The sequence below is a fragment of the Harpia harpyja genome, chromosome 1, assembly GCF_026419915.1.
Source record: "Harpia harpyja isolate bHarHar1 chromosome 1, bHarHar1 primary haplotype, whole genome shotgun sequence".
Classification (NCBI taxonomy): Eukaryota; Metazoa; Chordata; class Aves; order Accipitriformes; family Accipitridae; genus Harpia; species Harpia harpyja.
In genome coordinates, this window is record NC_068940.1 from 88,605,062 (window position 1) to 88,618,629 (window position 13,568).

The 13,568-nt window shown below is 35.7% G+C and overlaps 1 protein-coding gene across 1 annotated transcript in view; it reads right to left on the reverse strand.

The window, feature by feature from the left end:
• DNAJC1 (DnaJ heat shock protein family (Hsp40) member C1) overlaps positions 1-13,568 on the reverse strand; it is a 114,606-nt gene that overhangs the window by 7,651 nt on the left and 93,387 nt on the right. The window contains exon 9 of the mRNA XM_052804086.1: positions 7,839-7,958. Within this exon, the coding sequence (XP_052660046.1) occupies positions 7,839-7,958 (120 nt within the window). The remainder of the gene's footprint in view (positions 1-7,838; positions 7,959-13,568) is intronic.

The following is a 13,568-nucleotide window of genomic DNA, read 5'->3' on the forward strand; positions in this document are numbered from 1 at the left end:
TGAGGAATTTCTCGAATCTTTGAAGCTAATTTGAGTTATAATCACATTTTTCTCATAAAAGAAAGCCAGACACAGAAGGATTTTAACACCTTCCTGGTTTTGTCAAAGTAGTAGGTTTTTGCAGATCTAACCTTCCAGAACAGCACAGAATAAATTGCCAAACTTGCAGTTCTCACTTTAAAACCAAAATACTACCTGCTTCACTGAGTTGTTCTTCCAATCTAGATCTAAATACCTTTTTCATAGCAACCACAATTGTATCAAGAACTGTTTGACCCAAGTCAGACAACAATAATGACCCATTATTTTCATGTGACAGACTCAAAATTCGTTGCTTTATAAACTGCCTTCCCTTACATACACTAAAAGGGCTGCTAAAATTGTCCTCCAGTTTTAACAGATTGGTGAAACTTCAAATACTGAGGCATCAAGCTAAATCATTCTCAATTTTTGAAAGTATTTGCAACTTACTAGATCTCTTGAAATGAAATATTTCAAATATGCACCTTTGTTTTGGCACTGCTTGTAACAGTTTGCTTAGTAGATTGTTAACGATTTTCCCAAAAGTATATAACGTAACTAGTCTTTATCCACTGCCTAAATGACATGTGGAACTTAATGCTAACATAGAAAATGAGTATTTTAAGGACATTGTGCTTTTATTCTTGAAAAAACTAAGAAACATATTATGAATTTAACTGAATTTGCTTAGACCAACCAGTTGCAGCTGGCAACAGTACAGTTTTCTTATGGTTACGGACTTTGAAGCCATGTGTGATTCTGAACTTTGCCACTATCTCCTGATGGAGAAGAGGTAGCTACCTTAACAGAAATCCCCCAAACAACTGAGCTTAATTATGAAGCAGTTTAAGATGTGGCCTGCAAAAATGGCAAACTTGGCCTAAATCACCAGATGTAGAACACTAGCCTCTCTCCAGTTGAAGTACCCAAATAGTTAATTCGAAGCAGCAGCAGAATTCCTCCTTTTTTCAGGACACAGAAAGAGGAAGAACTCAGCAACTAGAATTGTCATGATGCTGGAGTCTTCATACTATGCTTTTTTTTTTATTTTTCTGTCAGTTAAAGCCCATGTTTGAAAGTCTTTAGCTCAATACTATGGGCACTCATGTAGGAGAGAAGTTTGGCTCAAATGCCCATTGCAACAACTGCCTGGGTATCTTACTTCCTGACTGTTGATGCAAAATGCATTACCTTTCCTGAGAGTCAGAAGATTTGAATTCTGCAACGGAATTCAAACCCAGCTCACCAGGATGTATATGGGATATTACGTTAATTCAAGCCACTCTAAAAAGTTGCAGCATCACTGGTTTGACCACCCCACAAGCCATCTATTTGAGTTAAAAGTTGATGTCCCATTGTCTTCTGTAAAAAAACTTTCTCCTCTAAGTGACAAGAATGCTCTGGTCATGCTTTATGAGAAGGAAGTCAATCCGTTTGCATTTGGGTGTAAGATGCATTGTGCTGCCCAATTCTGCAAAAATGGTAGAGGCAACTGTAGAACTGCACAGAGGAAAACTTTTTACAATGAGGTAATTGTAAACAGCAACCACCTTTTCCTCTCCTCCAAGCATCAACAGAGACATTCTGGTGTGTCTGTAGGATTAGACAGGTGTTTTGAAGATTTCACTCTCAGATTGAGGGATCTACATGATCTACATATGATCTAAATCCCATCTGAGATATTCATAACCTCTTTTGGACCTCAGTCCAAAGCTAGGTCTTTATACTTCAATAAGCAACTGCAAGAACTATTGATTACGTAAATATATGCAAGCTGCTAAGGGTGAATGTTTCAGAATATCCACAACTGGAGAACACAGCAATTAACACAGACATAGTGTACAAAATGAAATGTAAAACAGACTTAGGAAAACAATCTCCAGAAGCAAAAAACCTAATAAATTAATGAACTTTTACGTATGGATCATTTCTCATATAAATGTTTTCTTGCTGGCAAGGTAAAGAGCTTGCATTTGTCAAAAATAAGAAATCTAGTTTAGAATGGCGTATAAAGTACAATGACTATGAACTCATGCAGTCAGGCTTAAAGGCTGAAACTGCTGTTTGGACATACAAGAGATACCGCAAAATAAGCACACCCCCAAAACCTTATGCTTTTGGGTTTCATGATAATTCAGAATGTCTGCTCAAATATAGCCACCTGTCTATTGTTTTGCTGTCTACCTTAGTGTTTTTCTATACAGGCAGCAAATTCCAGTCAGTCTGTTTTTGCAACACAAATGCATGAGATTAGTGACTGCAGGAGCAAACAGAATCAGTTTAAATCCTGTAAGACAAGTGAATGATATTACTTCACAAGTATGAAATCTGAGATCTCTTTGCTTTTAATTTAAAAAACCTGTACCTAATAATCACATTAAAGTCTGTTTGGCATGCCAGACAGCTTTTACTTCCTCTGTTATTTTTACAATTTGAACGTCCTTTGTAGTTACTAAAATTAATTTATGCCTTTCAGCAAATATTTTTTTTAAACTTTTTATCTATAAAGGTAGGTATTGTCAAGTACAATATACTTCTATAATTTCACATCTAAGTGCTTTTACTAAGTTTTTTAATTCAGCAAAAAGCTGACAATTATTGTTATAAATCTTCGTAAGGCTTAGCATTTGTCAAATCAAACAATATCATTTTTGCAGAAATAGTAGCCTTGAAACTCCATTCCATTCATTATTTATACTATGTTATAGGGTGTTCACAGTGCTTAGGAAATTCAAACATAACTTTTAAATTTTGTTTTAAAAGGTCAATTATTTCCTTAAGTATTGGAGGACAGGAATGAGAACTCACCCTGGAGCAACAAATTCAGCAAGGAAAATGGGTCAAAGAACAGATGTTTAGAGGATGACAGAGAGCAGTGGTACAGGTAACCAGGTCAGCAGGCAGGAATCCTGATTAGAGTTAACTGAACTCTATTTCCCTTTCATAATCAAAATACTTAAAATTCTAATTTATAACACCAGCCAATTGCAATAAAAATTACTTAAAGAGCTGTAGCAGCTCTCAGTTGTGAAAGCAGTAAGTTTTCATTATACTAAGCCAGTTGAAAATCATCTTTACAGGAAAAGATTGCTAAATTCCCAATATGCACATATTAAAATGACAATTAGCAATTTAAATAATTAAACATACTGATAAAATGAGCACAACTTAACCTCATCTATTTTGGGTTGATTATTCATTGGCTGTTAAAAGATGTCTTCCTGAAGAGAGACAAGATAAACATATCCTGTATTTAACATGACAAAAGTTAAAGTCATAAGCCTTCTTACAGTATGTCTGCACCTTGTATTGCAAGCTTAACCTAGCTCTAAGCTGAAAAGCATAGGAATATGTTGCAAAGATATTTATGCTGGTATCACATGAGGCAGCATAAACAGAAACTGTAGAGCTGAATGAACTCAGCAGCACTACAGCATGGACAAAGCTGTTTGTTGTTGGATTTTGGCTGGCACTTTCGCAGTGGCCTGCATCACATTGTGTGGAAGTACCTGTTTGGATGGAGAATCTAGTAGACATGCCCACATAATGGGCCTTACAGTAATCCTTATTTGTGCAGTATTTTGGGAAATAACAATTAACAAACTTAAATGTCTACAAACCCCCAATTTGAATAGTAGTAGAAAAGAAAAAAAAATCTGAAAGAACACCTTGTTAGGAATTACTGAATTTGAGAACAGTCAAGCTAAGGTATACTATAGTGACTATCTGGCTTTAATTTTACATTTTTTAAGATTAGTTCACACATGCTTCCAATTGTAGGGAAGGTTTTGTTTCCTCCCCTTTTCTTCCTAGATAGCTTACACTTGCTAGTCCAATCACAGACCATATGAAGAGAAGGACCTAACTTCAGGCAGAATCACTACATTGAAGTTGTTTCCTGCAGATGTTTGTGTAACCTGTTCTCAAAGGCCTGCAAATACAGAGCGTCCACAGCAGCTTATTCCACTGCTTTATCATCTCCATTGTAATTCTTTGCCCCTCAATGTCCCAACTCTGCAGCCTGTGATAAAATTTGAGGTAATTACTTCTTGCCCTATAAAACTAATACAGTGCACAAGCCCCTTCCTCTTTACAGTTTTCTTTTTATGTAGTTGAATACTTACATCCTCAGTTCATATTTAATTTCAGTTCAACAAAATTAATTCCTTCACAATCTTTCCTTGCAGGTCACACTTAGAGACCTATTATTCTCTTAATTCTCATCTGGATTCTCATATTGAATCACGTGTTTAAGTGCAATACTGAAAACTAGACACAAACTAAGGATGTAGATGCAGGTTTACCATCCTCCTGTTTGCATATTCTCAGTAAGATGCTTGCCTTTTTCACAACAACTTGCTGTTTGTTGACTTGTATCTAGCTCATTATCTCCGCTAATCCCCACATTCCTCCTGCTTAAGAGCCACCCCTAGCCAGTTGTTTGGCATTTTTTATTTGTGAACCTGATCACCATCTTGCTATGTGTCCTTGCATATATTGTCTCTTTAACTTCACCCTATTTTTTGCATCTTATTTTTCCAATTTGTCCTAACCTTTTTGAATTCTACTCATCTTCCAATATACTTTCAGTTCCTCTTCGCTTTGTGAGATTTACATGTGCTCACCAGATTCTGGAGTATCAAAGTCATGTTCTAGCAAAATCAAGGAAGAATTTTCCAAGCTGAACAAATCTCTCTGGAAATGAGTCAGACACACAAACTTTTGGGGCCTTCTTTGTATGTGAAAAAGCAGTATTAAAGCTCCAAGCATTAGACACTTCCCTTTATACTGTTCCAAAACTCATTAACATAATGGCAGGAGGAAAATTCAGAAATATATAAAAACAATTCCAAAACAAATAAACCCACAAAACTAAGTTAAAACAACACCACGAAGCTGAAAAGTTCATAAAAGCCAAGAACACTCTCCTCGAGTCACTTCACCCTGCTTAAAAATTGCCCGTGGAAATGAATATAGCTTGATGTAAGAATTTACTTTTTTAAAAAAGGAAGGAGTTTAAGACAATTTGAAATGGAATTTCTTTGGGGTAGAGGAAGTGAATTTCACTGATGCTTTTCTGGTATATATGAATGGTTTCAGCTTATTCTTTAAAAAGTATTGAAATATTTTTCTAACCTTTTTTTGCTGAGGAAGAAAGCTTTGAGACAGAAGCAACAATGGAGAGATCATTTTGGACTGGATGACTTTGAACTGTTTTTATTAACACCTATTTAGCTAATCTACTATTAAAAACGGTTTGAATGCTTAAAATCACATGGAAACAAGCACACTGTTACCATGTCAATCCTTTCTACTACAGTTCTCTAACTGTGAAAGGAAAAGCAAACCTTACTGCTCTTGATACTTTACAGGAGAAGAAACACGCAGAAAGTGGTCTCAAGTTTTTAAAAGGTTTTTCCTGTGTCAGAGAAAATGTCGGAAATTTGCCCTTGAATGTTTTTCTTTTTTAAGACCTAGTGTATTTGCCAGATAATACACACGTCAAACTCCCTCTGGCTTGACTAATGTTAAATTAGCTATAAGCAAGGGATTCCCAAACTCTGCTACACAAGCTTTTTCAAAACAGCACCTCATACACCAAAACTTATCTCCCTGCACCTCTCCCAGTGGAAACAGGGAACAGTTGTTTGGGCAGCAAATGCTGCCTGCACGTGCAAACACCTCTTTTTCTTGCACAAAGTTTAACAAAACCAGAAGTCTTTCCTGCAGTTTTAGTGTAACATTTCTTATCCAACTATGGTGATGCCCAAGCAAAATAAGAATCCTTGCTGTAAATTTAGATGCTATTCTATGTCACCTTCAACAAATATAAAGGATAAGCTGTACATCTTGTTCAATAGCTGAATAGATATATCTGAAGTAGTTCCCAGTTTCAGCATTGCTGATACCAATTCAGTAACAGTTTGAGATCCAGGGAAGTTTCCAGGAAGCTTTTGTTTAAGGATTTCCTCTTAAAACCTAATTGCTGCAACTCCATGCAGTACAATGATAAAAGTAACAGAAACTCTAATGTAGTCTGTGCCAGGAAGGCTGACCCAGCATTATCAGCGGTTGGTAATTTTTAGAGAAGTAAAAACTTGTGTGGAGAACACTTACATTAATCAGACTTGGAGGTCACTGGAAGTAAAAAGGATTACACACAGACCTTTCTCCACAAATAAAAATCCCTGAAAATTTCTTTTTTTTCATACAAGAAAATGACAGCTCATAGAACATAAGCCTTTCTTTCATTTCTCTTTCCAATTCACTGAAACGAACAGCATGTTGCTCAAGACTTCTCAGCTAATGGAAGAAGCAACTAAGCTTTGTTTTTTCTTTCTAGTACTGGGTGTGTGGCCAAATATATTACGCAAAGGATTCTTAATAAAGACCGTTTTTACATCTGCATCAAGGAATAGAGCAGAAAATGGGTGCAAAAGGAATCTTAAGATAGTGTTAGTTTTGTGGAATGGTTCCACATATACCTATCACATGTCTGTATTATCAGTATCAAGCAAATTAATCAGTTTTTCCAAAGCAATCTCAAAAGATCTTTCCCATGCATACCGCGTACTACCAAGCCATATGAAATATTTTTGCTGTTAATATCTGCTTAGTAAAATGTAGCACCTTCTTAATAAAGTCCAATTCAGTACTATAAATACTTCAAGGAGTATGATAAACAAGACTAAACAGAACAAACAAAAAAAAGACCTAATTTCATCACTTGCATAGCAGGTTAGTGACTTCTTCCTTACATCTACTTATTTGCAAATAATATGTGTTGTTCTAAAATTATAAGAATGCAAATGGCTTGTTTTCTAGTATATGTAACAGAACTGTATAGATGCATTAAGTCTTTAAAAATAACTTCTAAAAATATCATTTTGTGATTATATCAACAGGGAAAAAAACCACTTAAGAAGTATGCAAATTGCCCAGAAGGCTATAATGGGTTATATTTCACACTAGCCAGAGGCTTTGTTTCACGTTATTTAAGATAATTCCCAAAATATAATAAATAAAGAACATCTAATCTGAAAATGTACATCAACAGATTTGAACATTATTCTCATTAACCTCTCCAGAGCCTATAAAATAGGGTCAGCTGAAAGGGCTTTCAAATGGTCCTCAGCAGACACTACATCATGTTCTAGTGATCTATTGCTTGAAAAGGAAAAGTCTTTTACAGCCTAGCCCCTAAGGGTTTTAAGATCATAACACTTAAAATCTGTAACTACAAGCTTTCTCTGATATCTGGTACAATACTATAAAATATGAATTAACAAGGATATTAATCATTTGACACAATTTCATTATTAACTATGCTATAATCCAGAAAAAGGGACTGAACTGGTGTCATATGTATAACTCATTTTAAAGTTTGTAAAAATATTTCAGTTTAATTAATGGAAACCACCTGTCTAAACACCATTAGCTCATCTACATCTTTTAAGGACTGGCTTGAAACAGAAGTGTAATCTTTAACCAAGTCACACAAACATTGGCTTGCAGCGAAAGGAGGTTGCTACAAAACCCGAAGCGCATTGTTTTTCTGTTATTGGGTTACAGTAGCTCAGGACTTTAAGCACCAGAATCCCCTGTCCAGCTGATCAGTTACAGCTGTTAATTGTGGAGGGAGAAACTGGCTGACATCTGCTTCTTGCATAGTTAGTTAATGGTTCACTTCCAGGTCCTAAAAGGATTGTAGTCCCTCTCAAAAGACAATGTCGGCCCCCATATACGTTTGCCTTCTACACTGCCTGTCTTGTTCTGGTTTGTCACTCTCTATACAATGCAAATCTGAGTGAACTCACATCTGCCACTGATCGACCCAATTCATGAGCAATCTTTTCCCATCGACCTGGGGTCCCCCCTGGGAACTTAACCATACTTCTTGTCAGCTGGCTGAGGTCCTCCTCTGTCCATTCAGGTGCCTGTAAAACATTTGTAAAACATTCATTACACTAGGATATTGGACATATTTTTGTGAGGTAATATACTGAAAAGACCTTGAAACAAATTAATCAAATGGTGTGTAAAAAAAAAAAAGAGAGAGAGAGAGAGAGAGAAATAGTTTCAAGTATCTGGCTACCATCTCCCTGTGCTGTTGCTGAAAATGCATGAAAACAACAGACCAACAGTAAGATATAAAAAAACCTTAAAACTCAAAAAATGCATTTTGTATATTGTACACACTAACACATTTAATTTCTATCAACATTTATACAATGTACATAAAACTATAAAATGCAGTAAAGGTAAAAGGCAACAATACTTTTATGGAAGATTAAATCACAGCTTTAGATGCAAAATTTTAGCCATTTATTTAATTGCACATGTAAGATTTTTCAGCAAAGACAAAATATCCTCGTTCTTACATTTTAAAAAAGCCTCTAAATAAAACAGAACAGTCATTTTAGCTTCTTGTCACTGTAATCATCCTATGTTTTAGCATTCTGGGATGATTCAGGAATGAAATCTGTTGATTCTGATACTCCATTAAGACTATTAAACAAACACACACATCCCTCCCCCCGCCCCTGCCCCAAACACGGTTATGCCACAAAACCAAACCGGATGCTTCTACCACCCAATAACCAAAAGATATAAAAATGTTTTGCTCTAACTACATAAGACAATCTGTTAAAAATAACTGTCTTCATAACGGCCAAATGGAGGTGAACAGAGCAAGGAACACACAAGTACAGCAGTTTAAGGCATGAAGTCGCGCTTGCCTCAGAAGGCAAGATGCAGTGACCGTCTTTGACATTTGCAGCATCTTTGGCAGCGACCGCAGAGCCAAACGTTTGTTACCATCAGTAGTTTGCCATTTTATTTATTTTTAAGGAATTCTTTATGACATACCTCTCCTAATCACCATTTCCGATAATGAACAGGCACATATCAAGCAGTTTGCATTACAGAGCCATCAGCACAGAACAACCGTCAGAGGTGAGTGACCCCAGGGACCATCTCCACAACTACAGCAAAGCTTCTCCCTGACACTAATCCTGCCTGTCATTCTCCCACTGTGCTCTAACCACACTGACATCCGCCTGCCGCACCGCAAGCTTAACGGGGCCCTTCCTGACTTTTTACTGTCTCCCCCAATCAATGGTTCAAGCGTGCTCTTTTCACCATGTCCAAATGGCAGCTTCACTCATAATCAAAGTGCATTGCTCCTGTTAAAGGGCTTCCCGAAAGGCTCCACCATTTGCATTCATTTGCAAAGCAAACTACTTTTATTCACTTTGTTCTGCTATCAAGAGTGTTCCCTGAAGCAGATAAATTGGCATAAATACAACCTGCCACTTAAAAGACAGTAAATAATAGCCAATAGTAGCAAGGATTTCATCAATCGTCCTAGTTTGGATCCACGTAGTCCTTTATTCCATGCTGAAAGCCTCAGACGTTCATATTCGGATAGTTTTTAATACAAGTATAAAATGAATTGTCTATGATGACTCAAATGCAAGACACTTAAATCGTGTGTGTGTGTATGTGAGAGATCTTGCACATACATTACATGCATTATCATACAATTACACTCTGGCCTACAGAAGAAATGATAAACGCATAGAAAATCTCCACATAACACCTTATTAATTCTATTGTAGTAAACAAGTTAATATACTCCATTTATTTATTTGTTATATTGTACTCCATATATATATATATATATATTTTGTACTAAAATATTTCTCAGAGATTTTTAGAAGGGAAGATTTGGGTACTTAATGTTCTACTTATAAAAATTTTCACCACTAATTTAAATAATGAATTCTTCTAAGATTTTTGGTTAAAAGCCTTTTTTCAAAAATTAGTCAAATTTCATACCTCAAAATTAGCCCTAATAAGCAGTTTACTGTAATTTTTTAATTTAATTTGTATTAAAAATTTGTGATTTTTTTGTTGGTGTTTTGGAGGGGGTTTTTTGTTGTTGGTTTGGTTTTTTTGTTTTTGTTTTTTAATAGTAAATTCGCAGCTATTCTCTCTTACCATATCCAAAGCATATCTAAGCAATTACACACGGAAATCAAGATCATCTTTTCAGTGATGTACACATCGGAAGCTTTCTGGTAAGTTTTATTTTCAGACTTTTTCGGTATGCTTTGACTTTCCTACGTGCTCACAAGTTTACTAACGATTTGTAAATATTACAGAACTCATAAAGTTATCTTCCTAAATAATGGACAAAACTACAATCATTCTGTAGATCTGTAGCTAATTACATAGCTAATTCACAGCACAAGAATTCATTAGCTACATTAAAATATCAACTTGTTAATCTTATTTCAAGCTGACAATAATTTTAGAATGTGGTGATCTAAAACATTTATAAATTTGAAAAATCTTTGAAAAAGCTTTTAGAAAATCCACTCTCAACTGCTGAAGCTGTAAAAGAGCTTTTGTGAATTTGCAATTCCTCAGCAACAGTTAATTGTGTCTTTAGATGCAACAGCACCTACTGTGATCCAACTACTACAAGCAGCTATGAGGGTGGTCATGGTGTGAATGTATTCTCCCTGTTCTAATCTGTAGCCAACTGTAACTGCGAGAGTCAAATAAATGCATAAACATACTGCTTTGTCACCTAAAACCATGTGTGTCCAATATTACTGAAACACTGGGCCAAAATTCATCTCTTCAGTAAAGCAATGGAAGACACCACATGGTGAGGAGACAGCTGTTGTTACTACACAAGCATTCAGATTTTGCATCAAAAAAGCCCCATTCTGGGATTAACTCCCCATACGGAATACAAAATTAAAAGTACAGAGTTATGGTCTACAGTCTTTAAAATGAAAATAAGCTACAAGTGTAGATATAAAAAATTCATAGCATTCCCATAAATAATAATCCTTTAACATATTTTATTATACATAGCTGGCAATATTGAAGGATTAGTTCACCCAAACCACTATGCACCTTCTACAGAAATGAAATATGAATGTGGTTTATTGTTTAGCATCACTCTTACATGTGCATCTGCACTTGGCAATTCCATACCACCTCTTTCAGCATGACAGAGCTGTATGCTATTAGGATATTTTTTTAAATATAAGCAACTCTATTTTCAATTACATTAAAAGAAAATTTTTAGACAACAAAGCATTTGTTTTCAAGAAAACAGTCTGACTTGTTTAGACCTGTTAACATTAATAAGTATAAAACTATATACCCTTTTATTGATAAAATTGGGAAGTGGCTATTGTTTGAGAGTTTGTAAAGAAACTTTTAAAGTTATTTATATTGACTTGACAATATGAGTTAATTGGATTTTTTAGATTAAATTTTAGCTTTAGACCATTTCTTCCTGTCATCAATATACTGTAGATTCAATTTAAATCACTATTGTATGGAAGTTTGGCTAACATTTTCAATCTAGCTAGGACTTTGTGCTATGCTTCATCTAATTTTGGTGATTCGCTGATTTGAGCATGTCTAGTCCATGACCTTGCAACTAAACTGTGAGGCAGCATCTATTTAAAAATACCTGTGCAAAAATTTGTAGAACAAGGGTCCTAGTAAAATCCCAGAGTTGCACAAATGAGGAAACATTTAACCTACAAGAAGGTGGTGTTTCTATCCAGTAACTGTAGGTACAGAATGTAAAAGTTTTCCTGATTTAATTTCTTTCCCATAATGTCTTATTTTTCTTCCAATATTCTTCTATATTCTTAAAATGTCTTGCTTTACCTATAAGAAGTCTGAAGTCAGTCTTGTTTTATCAAGTCTAATACACATCTGGCATTGTGATCCAGCTGTTGCTGAACACTAAGGATATGCTACAGTTCTAAAGATCTCTTGTGAAGCTCTGAAGATCTGCTAAAGGGTATTAATGATCTGAACTCGTATTCAAAGCCACATGTTCATATAACCCTTTGCTCCTTCAAAGCTCTTACTCAAATCCAACTTCCACTAGTACTGTTTTTATTAAGTGAGCCAACAAAACCAAAGACAGCTATACTGTTACAGAGCAATGGTCAAGATAGGCCAGTAAGCTCATCATTTGTGCTCAGGGAGTGCAGCTGCAGAAAACTTTACTACATACTTTGTGATAACAAGAAAGATTGCGTATCATTCGTTGTTTCCAGCCCCACTCTGCTCTGAAAGAACAGGGACCATATGCAGATACCAAGAGTAAGAGGAAGGCAAGCGTATAGGTTACTTATACTTCCCCTAATATTTTCCCAGACTCCAACTATTTTCAGCTCAAGGAATTTCTCTAGGCTGATATATTTTATCTATTTAGTAACTCTGAATGAATCTGCTTTTCAATGTTTTTTTCCAGTCTCCCCTGAAACTATGTAAACATTCTGGATTTGCAACGTCATCTTCATGAGGAGTTACACACATCTGCTACCCATTATATAAGGAACCACCTTATTTTGTCTGTTTTGAACCTGGCTCCTGCTAGCTTTGATGACATCTAGCTCTTGGCCTTGAGTGAAGAACCAGCAAATAGTCTATGTCCACTGACTTCCACGTCATTTAGAGCTTTGTTCAAAATCTCTCTCTATAGTATTCCCCTATAAGTTGTCTCTTCCTGGCTAAAGAGTCCTAATCTACTCAGCTGGGCTCTCATGTAAAAGCCATTCTATGCATAATACTGCCCATGATGCCTTTTTCTAAACCACCTGCAACTCCATTATAATGAACATCTTTGAAATGAGGTACCAAACTGCACACAGCAGGATTAATCATAAGTTTATCCAGTGGAATAAGGATTCTTCTGTTCTGCTCTCTATTCCTTTCTTAACAATTTCTAACATTTGCACTGGTTTTTTGAATGATCCTAAGCTGATGTTTTCAGTGAAGCCAGCACTGATAATTCCTAAGATCTCACCCTTCAAGTATCACTAGCAGCTCAGAGTTCATCATCTTGTGCATGAAGTTAGGACAGTCATCCACTATATCAACATTTGCATCACTTTGTATTTACATACTGGAGAATTTTTCTGTCATTTTATTGCTCAAACTCATAAGATCACTCTGCAGTTCTTCAGTGTCTCTTCTCATCTTCACTATTCCAAATAATGCTACCATTGATACAACTCTCTCACCTCAAGGCTCATCTGAAAGAGCTATTTATGTCTACCCTCCATTTCCCATCTTTTAACTAATTATTTACCTAGGAAAATATCCTTCCTCTTTTCCCATGACTGCTTTCTTTCCTTACAAGCCTTGTTAAACCCTTCTGGAAAAATCAAGCAGACTTTATCAATCAGATTACCTTCTCCCTGCATATTTGTTAATCCTTCTATGAAGCCCAGAAGGTTTAAGGCAGCACTTCCCTTTACAGAAGCAATATTCAGGACTCCATGCAGGTCATATTTTCCTGGTTCACTAATTATATTCTTTACTTCAGTTTTTGGTAGTTTTCCCTAAACAGATGTCAGATGTACAGGCCTGTAAAGGTCCCTGAATTCCACTGACAACTTAATAAATAAATAGAATGACACATTTGCCATTTCAGTCCTCAGGCACCCAAGAAAATAAACAGTTAATCAAATTATTTAATCCTTAAATTTCCTTTGAAC